At 37.4% G+C, this 12906-nt stretch overlaps 1 protein-coding gene across 4 annotated transcripts in view; it reads right to left on the bottom strand.

Moving 5' to 3' along the window:
• The window catches only part of Thoc2 (THO complex 2), a 120905-nt gene that overhangs the window by 56664 nt on the left and 51335 nt on the right, over positions 1 to 12906 (bottom strand). For all 4 annotated transcript variants that reach the window (XM_042682466.1, XM_042682469.1, XM_042682467.1 and 1 more), the window contains exons 9-12: positions 7482 to 7574; positions 5109 to 5264; positions 3095 to 3267; positions 1297 to 1492 (exon numbers count right to left, since the gene is read on the bottom strand). In XM_042682466.1, the coding sequence (XP_042538400.1) occupies positions 1297 to 1492; positions 3095 to 3267; positions 5109 to 5264; positions 7482 to 7574 (618 nt within the window). The remainder of the gene's footprint in view (positions 1 to 1296; positions 1493 to 3094; positions 3268 to 5108; positions 5265 to 7481; positions 7575 to 12906) is intronic.

The following is a 12906-nucleotide window of genomic DNA, read 5'->3' on the forward strand; positions in this document are numbered from 1 at the left end:
AAAAATGCATATATTTTCTTTTTTTTGCAGGGGGGGAGGGGTCCGGTCATGAGGCCTGAACTCTGGGCCTGGGCGCTGTCCCTCAGCTCTTCAGCTCAAGGCTAGCACTCTACCACTTGAGCCACAGCGCCACTTCCGGCTTTTTTTCTTTTTTGCTTATGTGGTGCTGAGGAATGGAACCCAGGGCCTCAGGCATGCAAGGCAAGCGCTCTACCACTGAGTCACCTTCCCAGCCCTATATTTTCTTTTTCTAACTGAAAATTGAAAGGGCATGGAGGCAGGCACTGGTGGCTCATGCCTGTAATCCTAGCTACTGAGGAGGCTGAGATCTGAGGATCACAGTTGAAAGCCAACCTGGGAAGGAAAGGCTATGAGATTCTTATTTCCAATAATCACTTAAAAATCAGAAATGGAGCTATAGCTCTAAGTGGTAGAGTGTTAACAGTACCTAGGCTCTCAGTTCAAGCCCTAAAACAAGGATAGATGAATGAATGGATGGAATGAAGGAGAGAGGGAGGGAGGGAGGAAGACAGGGATGAAAGGAAGGAGGAAGAGGAAGGAATTAGAGAAGGAGGGAGGGAGGGAGGGAAGATATAGTTTTCTTTCAGAGAAACAAGTCAATATGCATTCTATGAATAAATAAGGAATTAGGTACAGAAGAATAGACTGACAGAAACACAGCTAAAGAATTGTTCCATTTTGTCTGGTCATAATGAATTTGTAATTCTGGTGTCATATATCAGAATATATATTAAGGTATTCCATAATTGAAAAAACTAGAGTTTTTTAGTTTAATATGTAAAGAGTTTAAAGCACTTAAGCTATTCCTTCCCTAGAATACTATAATACAATAAAACTAATAAAGCTGCACATACAAATATATCTTCTCATTGAAATAAAATCTGTTTCTAAGCTGTCCTTATGAGTTTTTAGTATCCTTTTGTCTCTAAAATTATAAAGCAGGAAAATTTTAAAATGAAATGAGAAAGAAGACAAAGGCATTTAGAAGGGCAGTAAGAAATCTTCCTACCAAAGGCTGATTAGAACATCAAGGAACAAAAAAAATAAGAGGGACATGTACATAAAAGCGCTCGCACGCGCGCGCACACACGCACACATGGGCACACACACACATACACATACAAAATGAACTTTCCACAAACCTTACTCAACATAGCTTTTGTTAATTTGGGCTCACTTTTTTACTTGTTCCTAAAAATACTACTAAGTACAAATATACTCTCAGTCTTTTCATTTCAAAATTTACTTTTTTCCATGAAGAAACATCTTACTAACCTCCTTCATAAATGACTTGCCTATGCGCACCACTTTTGCAAATAAAATGGGATCATGAGAAAGGTGAGGACCAAGGTAACAGAACATATTGAATACATCTCTCCTCAAATCTTCATAGCTCTCTGCTTGCTTTGGTGCTCTCTTATTTTGCAAAGCATCAACAGGTGAGCCTTTAGCACCTTTAGGAACACCAACTCTATAAAAAGAATTCAAATTTATAAACATATATACACACATACTATATTGTATCCTTCAAGTTAACACAAATCAGTAAATAAATATTTTCTTGTTCACATTTGCCTTCTGTATTTTAATCATTCCTTATATCAAATAACTCCAACTCCCAACTAATAGAAAAACAAAAACAATATTTAATACAGAATAAAATCAGAGCTCAAAGAACAATGCTTCAAATTAACAAGAAAAGGAAACCAGGGAAATGTAAATATCAGCATTTAATTATATCATATAGCTAGTTTCAAGAATTTGGATCTGGGAATGTGGAATAAGGAATGGGCCTCAGGTATATTGGAAGATGAGACATAAGAATATGGCTGTAACAACACTGACTTAAGTGAATAAAAAACATTTATTACTCTATCTGGGTTCCCTACCTACACTGAGTATGTAGGAAATGGTAGTAGGAAAAGTAAGCTGAACAATCAAAGGTGTCATACTAAAAAGTACCACATGGCCAGAGTTCTCACCTGCTGAGCAGGTGACAGGCTATGAAATCACGGGCATCATTCTCTGAAAAGAAGCCTTCGCAGTCTACAGCCCAAGTGGCACTGAATGCAGCTGCCAGTCGCTATGCACAAGTCACAAGGCAGGCTATGATCTGTGAAACTGAAGACAGAACTGCTGCCAATACTACTCCTAAGTATACTGCAAGTAGGCTGAGAGCCAGAGGACTACTTGACACAGTAGGGACAGAAAATGAGACAGGCTATACTGGTAATTACTTTAACAACAGCATGTATGTCAGGTTAGAAGGTATGCATAGTAGCAATGTCCTCAACCAGTCACTCAACCTAGGACAGAGGAATGAATATTCCATTAGGCAAAATTCTCTACCTTCCGAAAAAAGAGGCAAATTTAAAAAAAAAAAAGAATAGAATTTTAACTCTCAATGTAGAAAATACAACCAACAAGTCAAACCTGTAGTTGCTCTTTTTTCAATTTTAATTTTATTTTCCCAAAATTTTATTGAAATTAACATACACTATCAGGGTGTTTCTTTTTGACATGCGGTATATAAATATAATGTGCCTTGGTCAGATTTACCTGCTCTGTCACACTCCTTCAACCTATGTTTATTATAATAGTAACCTTATACCCCATAGGTTAATGATAATAACTGTATACTTTAGGGTTAGGGTTAGGCATGTTTACTAATTGGTGTCTCACTAATTAATAACAAATGGGATACTACATAATAAATAAGAGATTGAATTAAAGTGAGTATATCTTGAAGTATCAAGTTCCCAGAACTACAGTTTTTATTTTTTTTTATTATCTTTAAGTAGTTGTCCAAAGGGATTTTAATTCAACTTGTCAGTTTGAGTGGAATGCATCTTCATTAAATCTATAGCTTCATACTATACTGCAACACATTTTTAAACAACTAGACATTAGAACTCACTAATATACATAAAACTAATATACCTTATAAACAGTTATCTTGAGAAAAAAATATGTCAAATGTGCTTTGTTTGAGAAAACAAGGTAAATACAGATTTTTTTTAGTCATTCTAAACCATTCCTACCTCAATCATTAGTGCCATACACAGTAACATACCTTCTATAGAGAGGCTCAACAGTTATGTGAATGAGCTTGCAAATAGCCAAAGCTATTTGTTTATGTGAAGCTGCATAGTATGGAGGCAACTGATCCATAATATTCTGTGCATGCTGCCAGTCACCAATCATTAACAAGGCTTCTAGTAAACCAAGTTTTTGGTTGTCAGGTGGCTAAAAATAAACAAAGTAAAAACAAAAATAATTAGGATATAGACATCAAGAACAATAAATACTTTTTCTCTTAAAAGACTGAGCTGAACTATTGTTCAGCTATATACAACAAGAATAGTTCTCATTCCTAGGAAACTAGAAAGCCTTTATCCTTTTATCTCCTGAAGAAAAACAATGGATCTGTGTTTTCATTTAGCATACAAAGGCAATAGAGTTTATGAATAAAATTACTTAGTGTATTAAAGTTACTTAATAGTTACTTAATGCTTAATGTTATACTGTATCAAAAGGAACTAAAATCAATTCACCTTCACAAATTCATTAATGTTTGCAAATCCCTTTGGAATTACACAGAACAAAAATACAATCGAGGGACTGGAAGATGGCTCAGTGGTAGAGGCTTGCCTTGCATGCCTGAAGCCCTGGGTTCGATTCCTCAGCACCACATAAACAAAAAGAAAAAAGCCAGAAGTGGCACTGTGGATGAAGTGGTAGAGCGCTAGCCTTGAGCTAAAGAGCTGAGGGACAGCACCCAGGCCCAGAGTACAGGCGCCACGACAGCCGCCCCCCCCCCCCAAAAAAATACAATCGATAAATACTGCAATTTTTCTTATAATACATTGTGAAACATACACAAAAATATTGTTTCTTTCAGGAAGGTGGCACTCAAAAGAAAAAAAAAAAGGTCACTTTTGTAAAATGAGTATTTCCAAAACCAGGTTTTAAAACAATCAAAAAAATTAAATACATTTCTTTATTGTAAAAATAGTGTACAGAGGGGTTACAGTTACATGAGTAAGGTAATGAGTACATTTCCTACTGAGCATTGTTACCTCCTCCTTTGTTTTTCCCCTACCATCCAACTCTTCCCTCCCTCCCTACCACAAGTTGTAAAGTTCGTTTTCAAGATAGTGTCTTGTACATCTCATTGTTACAATGGGTCAACATGTATCCTTATTTAAGCATTTTGTTTTTTCCCTTCCCTTCCCCAAATTATAGAAGTGTGTATACAAGATGCAGGGCACAGACATCAAATACAGTGAAAGCAGGGATTATACCATGGGTAAAGAACATACAAAAGAAACAAAAAAAAAAATCACACAGTACATAATAAGTACATTAAAAACAATAGCAAGAAAGAAAATGCCACTTATGCCCATCTTGGGGTTCATTTCACTTAGCTTCAATTTATATGGTCATATATACATAGCTTTTTACCTTTTCTGCTTGTCCTAGACATATACTAGTTATTGCAAATAAAGAGAAACCATGGGACCTATGTTTCTTTGGGCCTGGCTTACATCACTTAATATAATTTTTTCCAAGTCTTTCCATTTCCTAACAAATGGGGTGATAACATTTTTTCTGATGGAGGCATAGAATCCTGTGTGTGTGTGTCATTTTCTTGATCCATTCTTTCTGATGGAGGCATAGAATCCAGTGTGTGTGTGTGTGTGTGTGTGTGTGTGTGTGTGTGTGTGTGCGCGCGCGCGCACGCGTGTGTGTGTGTGTGTGTGTGTCTCTCTCTCTCTCTCTCTCTCTCTCTCTCTCGTTTTCTTGATCCATTCATTTTGTGTGTGTGTGTGTGTGTGTGTGTGTGTGTGTGTGTGTGTGTGTATCGTTTTCTTGATCCATTCATCTACTGAGGGGCATCTGGGTTGGTTCCATATCTTAGCTATGGTAAATAATGCTGCAATAAACATAGGTGTGCTGGTAGCTTTAGTATCTACCCTTGTTTGTGATCATTAAAACAACCAAAATTTTACAACTATGTTTCTGTAAGGTGACTATTAGAAGTTAAATTTCACAATCATAATGTTAATTTTATAGGAATGATGTACCTTCTCTACTTTGTCGTCATCTTTCTCCTTTTCTTTTTCTCTCTCATCCATTTTTTCAGAAGACAATACAACCATGTTAAGTTTTCTAACAATTTGCTTAGCTTCCACAATTTCTCGTTTATGTTCATCCATAATGCAACTATCAGCTGGAAGAAGCTAAAAGAGATTGATTAAACTTTTATTAGAAGCTAATAAACTTTCTTATTCAAAAATCAAAAGCTATTTTCAACTGATATAAGTCTAGTCCATTTGTGACTATGATTTTCCTTCTAAATAAATGTCACGGGGGGGGAGGCTGGGAAGGGATGTGAAGGGTAAACAAAGGAGGAGGCTGCAATGCTTGATAAGAAATGTACTCATTATCTTGCCCATGTAATTGTAACCCCTCTGTACAGTATGTTCACAAAAAATAAAAATTTTAAATAAATAAATAAATAAATGTCACAACTATTGGTAGTATTAAGACTTTGGAAATATTTTTAAATCAGGTAGCAAAATTTTGTATGCTCTTTATGTTAAAGATCCTGAAATAATATAACAATAATGTTTACCACTGAATTCATAAATTTACCCAAGAAAATATTTACGTGTTCTATTGAAAACACTAGAAATGTCACTCAGAGGTAGACTACATGCCTAGTTAGTTGCAAGGCCCTGTGCTCAATCACACACACACACACACACACACACACACACACACACACACACACACACACTAATCCAAACCCCAAACCATGTATTTTTCCTTGAAATTACAGCCAAATTCCAAATTGAAGTACTGCACATGGATTAAATTTAAATTGGTAGATGTGAACCTTCCAAACAAAAAAATGTCAAGTTGGAGCTGGGAATGTGGCTTAGTGGTAAAGTGCTTGCCTAGCATGCATGAAGCCCTAGGTTCAATTCCTCAGTACTACATACACAGAAAAGGCCAGAAGTGGTACTATGGCTCAAGTGGTAGAGTGCTATCCTTGAGCAAAAGAAGCTTGAAAACAGTGCCCAGGGCCCTGAGTTCAAACCCCAGGACTGGCCAAAAAGAAGAAAAAAAACCTGTAACTTTTTTATCCTTTATTCTAAATTAAGCTAAAAATGAAATATCTACATTTTTACGAACGGGAAACTAACACGTGTATACTCCACCCTCCACTGTGAGGAAGACTCAAGTATCTCAATACAGTTCCCTTTTGAGTGTGTCTGTGACAGTTACTGTAAACATTTTATGTAATAACCCTGACACAAGGAAAATTACAGTCAAAACACTATTAATAATTTCTGCTGGAAGCAATAGTGAACTACAAGATAAATGTTTCTATCTAATAGAAATGGATAATCTAGCCTGGCACTGGTGGCTCATGCACCTGTAATCTTAGCTACTCAGGAGCCTGAGGTGTGAGGATCATGGTTCAAAGCCAACCCGGGCAGGAAGGTCTGTGAGACTCACCTCCAATTAACCTGCAGAAACCAGAAGTGGCACTGTGGCTCAAAGTGGTAGAGAACTAGCCTTGAGCAAAAGAGTTCAGGGACAGTACTCAGGCCCTGACTTTAAGCCCCACACAAAAAGACAGTGCTCAGGACCACGCATGCACACACACACACACACACACACACACACACACACACACACACACCCTAAGAAGCCTAAAACAACAATGTTAAATTTGGATTGTCTACACACACACACACACACACACACACACACACACACACACACACACCCTAAGAAGCCTAAAACAACAATGTTAAATTTGGATTGTCTCCACACACACACACACACACACACCACACACACACACACACACACACACACACACACACACACACACACACACACCCTAAGAAGCCTAAAACAACAATGTTAAATTTGGATTGTCTCCACACACACACACACACACACACACACACACACACACACACACACACACACACACCCTAAGAAGCCTAAAACAACAATGTTAAATTTGGATTGTCTCCACACACACACACACACACACCACACACACACACCACACACCACACACACACACACACACACACACACACACACACACACACACACACACACACACACACACACACACACACACCCTAAGAAGCCTAAAACAACAATGTTAAATTTGGATTGTCTCCATTAAGACATGCCGTGCTGCTGATTAAAGCAACTCAAACTTTTTAATTCACCGTTAAATCTTCAACTGGCCAAGGAATTAACTCACTTTACAAAGTAAAGAGGAATTAATAGTGCAATTATGTCTTCATAAACTAAGAACTGAGCACCTGGAATCAATCATGGAATATTATATTGTTACCTACTCCTCTTCCCTCCCCTGGTATGGACAACCAAATACTCTTTGCAGCCCAGTTGAATTGACTTACATGTACGTAAAGATCATCTAAATCAATAAGATTAAATTGTAGAAGTACAGCTGCAACTCTGTATAAAGATGATGGAGTCTCACCACTTGGTTCCTTAAAAAACAAAAGAATAATTTCTACTTAGAGTAACAACAATTTAAATCATATCCTTGCCTCCAATAAGTAAGAACAATTATATCTAATAATTCAAGCATATAGTTAAATGTTCTTATCAAAATTAAATCTATTAAACATCTGAATTCAGGATAAAAATGGTTATGTCAGCATTCCTTTCAACATTGAAAAATCTGATGATCACAAAGAAATCAATTCTGGAAAGATACCTTTAAAAAACTTATTTTTTATTGTTATATAAGGAATGTATAGAGGGTTAGTGTTATAGACAACTTTTAAAAGCACATTAATATTGGAGTTAATTTCAATATTCATGTTTGTCTATATTTGTATATGTGTAATTTCTTCACTCGGTTTTCAAGTAGCTCTCAGTGAACATGCAAATAGAAGTGAAAGGATAAATGTGGAAATACAAAAACTATGACTTTGCTTTGTACTTTTTCCTTATACCTTTATTTCTTGGATTTCATGCTACATATATCTACGTGTACACTAATTTCCCCTTTTAAATAAGTGTCTATACACATTCAGATAGCTAAATAGACATTTTTTTGCCAGCCCTGGGGTTTGCACTCAGGGCCTAGGCACTGTCCCTGAGATTCTTTTGCTCAAGGCTAGCATTCTACCACTTGAGCCACAGCACCACTTCTGGCTTTTTCTGTGTATGTTGTACTGAGGAATTGAACCCAGGACTTCAGGCATGCTAGCCAAACACTCTACTACTAAGCCACATTCCCAGCTCCAGACATTTTCTTTCTTTTGTATTTATTTTTAAAAAAATTTTGTCCTGAACTCAGGCCTGGGCACTGTCCTTGAGCCTTTTGCTCAAGGGTAGTGCTGCACCACTTGGACCATAGCTCTACTTCCAACTTTGTGGTAGTTTATCTGAAATAAGTGCCTCATAGACTTTCTTGCCTAGACTGGCTTTGAACAGTGATCGTCCTATCTCAGCCTGAGAAGCTAAAATTACAGGCATGAGCTACCAGCTTCTGGTTAAATCAATATTTTAAACTACAGAATATTGAGGCAAATTCTAGTCTAGCCACGAGGGCCTTACAGAAAAACAAGGATCTTTGAATGCTATCAACATTAAAGCTAAGTTTTAAACTGTTTGGAGTCCATGAGAAAAAAAATCAGAAATATCTAAGTGGTCAAATGCAAACAAAACTCAAACACTGTTATTTTGCTCAACACTAAAAACAAAACCTGTCTTAAAAGCTCTTTCCACAACTGGGATGGGGATTATCAACAAAAATAGGAAGCTCTATAAACTAGACTATTTTGAAGGGGGCATTTATTCACTTTTTTTGTCAGTTATGGCACTTGAAATCAGGACCTGGGCACTGTTCAAGCTTTTCTACTCAAATCTAGTGCTCTACCACTTTGTGCCACAGATCCAATTCTGGCTTTCTGTGGTTAACTGGAGATAAAAGTCTCACAGACCTTCTTGACCAGGCTGGCTTTGAACTGCAATTGTCAGATCTCAGCCTGCTGAGTAACTAGGATTACAGGCGTGAGCCACCGCTGCCTGGCTTGCCTTTCATTTCTGACTTGCAATTAACTTCAGACTCACTATCAACCTCCTTTGGATCCTACTCTCTCTCTGCTCTCTCTCCCCCCGCTCTTCTTTCTTCCCCCTACCCCTCTCTCTGAAATAGGGTTTTCCTACCTATGTTTTATAGGCTAGTATTCACCTCCTAAATACAACTACCTCCCAAGAAGCTGGGGCTACAAGTACATAGCACCATGACCAACATATACCTTTCTTAAATTTTGGAGATCTTCATACACATACAGGCCTTTCAGTTCCTCGAACTCCTTTCTTTCAAAAATCTTCTCCTTGACACTATCCTAGTCATTCGTTCTATATCCAAAACTTTACTATTACCAAAAGCAACCACAAGTGTACGACTAATATTCTAGTTGTCTCTTCCACTATAGTCAACACTTTCTTAAATGTCTCATCCCCTCTTTTCTCAGATGATAATTTCAATTTGAAATTCTGTGAAAAAAATAGTGACTGCTGAGCTTCTCCAAATGCCCACAATCACACTTAACAACCATACTTAACTGCACCTACATATGCTACCTTCATAGCTATTACAGTTGAAGTCTCTGCTCCTAGAGTCAGTCCATCTATTATAGCACTGAATCCCATGCTATTTTCTAATTCTTTCCTTTCTCTCCTACTATAACCAGTTTCACTCTTTCTGCTCAATCATTCCTAGCAGCATACAAATCTGTTCTCTCTCCCAGTATTACAAAAAGGACTTACTTCCTTGAGTTCACTTCACCTACCATTTACCAACCCATTTGTCTGCAACAGAGTTGTTGATTCTCCCTGTCTCCAATTCCACTATTTCTATTCTGTTAAATATAATAAATTTTACTAAAACAATCAGTTTTGGTCTTCTTTTAACATAAGTGCATTCATCAAGTTTCAGACTTAAATGATAGGTCAAGCAGAGCACAAGCAGTTCTTGTATATACTAGGTACCAAGGGAACTGAGATCTAAGGATCTCAGTTTGAAGTTAGCACAGACAGAAAAAGTCTGAGGGTATATATCTCACTAACTTACATAATGCTGGTCTGGAGGCATGTCAAGCAGTACAAGTCCAGCTATGAGCAAAAAAGCTGAATGTGAATGCAAATCTCTGAGATAAATCCCTAACACTGGCACAAAAATAAATAATATCAAAACATCTGACAAAGTTGATCTTTTCTTCCTCCATTTAGCTTCTAAAATGCCACATTCTGCTTGACTCTTACTTTACATGTTGTTCCTTCTCCACCTTTTTTTCCCCCTATTTTCTGAGACAAGGCTTCACTGGCCTCAAACTCATGATTCTCCTGGCCCAGCAGTGCTAGGACTAATGGCACAGCTACCACATCCAGTTCTTCTCTTCTCTTTATTCCTGGTTCTGCTTCTTCTGCACTACCCTGTTAATACTGATATATCTCAGAGATCCATCACTGGTTCTCTTAATCTCCCTATTACAAATACGTGGTAGTTTCTTCTGCATCACAACTTTCAGTAGTATTTATATGCTCTTGATAAGATACATTTCTATTTGTAGTCTAGATGTTTGTTCTAAAACACCAGATTCATACATCCAGCTATTTACTCAGATCTAGTTACCAGACTTATATATCAGTTATTTATACTTGGATACCTAACAGATATATCAAACATAACATAATCACAACTGAATTATAGATTGCTGCCTCCAACATCAGAATCTACTGCACCTGAAAGTCTTCCCATCTCAGTTGATAATGACACCATCATTTTAGTTATCAATCCAAAAACCTTCAAAATATTCCTTAACTCAACTTTCTCATATTCTCTATTTGACCCACAAGCAAATACTGGGAATACCTTCAAAATGTATTCATACGGGCTGGGAAGGTGGCTCAGTGGTAGAGTGCTTGCCTTGCATGCATGAGGCCCTGGGTTCGATTCCTCAGCACCACATAAGCAAAAAGAAAAAAGCCGGAAGTGGCACTGTGGCTCAAGTGGTAGAGCGCTAGCCTTGAGCTGAAGAGCTGAGAGACAGCGCCCAGGCCCAGAGTTCAGGCCCCACGACCAGACCCCCCCCAAAAAAATGTATTCGTAATATCATCAGCATACACTGCTACCATAATCAGATAGATCCTTTGAAAACTTGTCAACACAAATATATACAGGTGCTCAACAAACTTGCATTCTCGTTCATTCTCATTCTTATTCTCCTGCCTTCCTCATCTGTCCCACCCCTCCCTCTCACTACTCAAGTTGGGATTAAAGGTTGCTTCTACAAAACCATTTCATTCCAATACCTGGTCATTAAATGAAGAAAATTAAAGCACTTATCCTGACTTTCGAGTAAGCACTGCATTTCAAGGAAACCAAATGACTTTAGCTGACAATGGACAATTCTTCTTTGTTAAATAAATACAGCTAATAGATATAGAGGGCATGATAAAATTGATTATGTCAACAAGTTAAAACCCTTAAGGGTTAATCTATAGATTCTAAATTATTCAACGTAAGGTGGATGATAAAGCAGACATTCATATTGTGTCAAGGTATCAACATACAGATATCTTGCTACTGATGAGATTGAACATAACATAATGAAGAATCAGACTATCATTAACTTACTGAACCATTTAAATATAAACATTAAATATTATACAATATGAAATACACATAACTTGTAAAATACTTAATTAAACCAACTATGAAAAAGTAATTAGATAATCCAAAAGATACTATCCTCTAGAAAATGGTTTCATCAACAAATCAAGATCAATAATTGACAAAGGAGGAGGCAACAATGCTTGATAAGAAATGTACTCATTACCTTGCTCATGTAACTGTAACCCCTCTGTATGGTATTTTCACAATAAAAAACTTATTAGAAAATAAAATTAAAATTAAAAAAGATCAATAATTGGATGCAGGGCTATTGTGAATTTAAAAAGACTGAAATATCCTATGCTATCTATCATTTTGGATCATCGTGTGTGTGTGCATGCATGCATGTGTGTGTGTGTGTGTGTGAGAGAGAAGGGGAAGAGAGAGGGGGAAAGAGAGGGAAGGGGGGGGAGTGTGTCCTGGAATGTTCCTGAAATTGTGGGCTCAATGCTAATACTCTACTACTTGAGCCACAGATCCACTTCGGCCTTCTGGTGGCTAATTGGGGACAAGACTCTCAGACTTTTTTGTCCAGGCTGGATTCAAACCAAGATCCTCAGATCTCAACCTTCTGAGTAGCTAGGATTACAAGGTATGAGGCACCTGTGCCCAGCTAGAGACATCATTTGAACAGAGCAGCTGTGAACTAATACTGTAAAATATTATAAAATCTAAACATGGTCTAGTTTTCTTATATGAGAGTAACTTAGTTTGGTATGAATTGACAGCATGGTTATATAAAATAATGTCCTTAACTTTAAAGCGAAGTAGGAAGGAAACCTTTTTTTCTGCCAATGACCTGTTGGATATTCACAATATGATTTGAAATTCATAGAAAGGGGCTGGGGAAGGTGGCTCAGTGGTAGAGTGCTTGCCTTGCATACATGAGGCCCTGGGTTCAATTCCTCAGCACCACATAAACAAAAAAAAAAAAAAGCCTGAAGTGGCGCTGTGGCTCGAGTGGTAGAGCGCTAGCCTTGAGCTGAAGAGCTGAGGGACTGTGCCCAGGCCCAGTGTTCAGGCACCATGACCAACCAAAAGAAAAAAAGAAAAAGAAAAAGAAAAAATGAAATTCATAGAAAATTATCAATAGAAACAGCTTTGGTCATCCAAGAAGAAGTATACATGTC

The sequence above is a fragment of the Dipodomys spectabilis genome, unplaced genomic scaffold, assembly GCF_019054845.1.
Source record: "Dipodomys spectabilis isolate Male_0828 unplaced genomic scaffold, ASM1905484v1 ptg000071l, whole genome shotgun sequence".
Lineage (NCBI taxonomy): Eukaryota > Metazoa > Chordata > Mammalia > Rodentia > Heteromyidae > Dipodomys > Dipodomys spectabilis.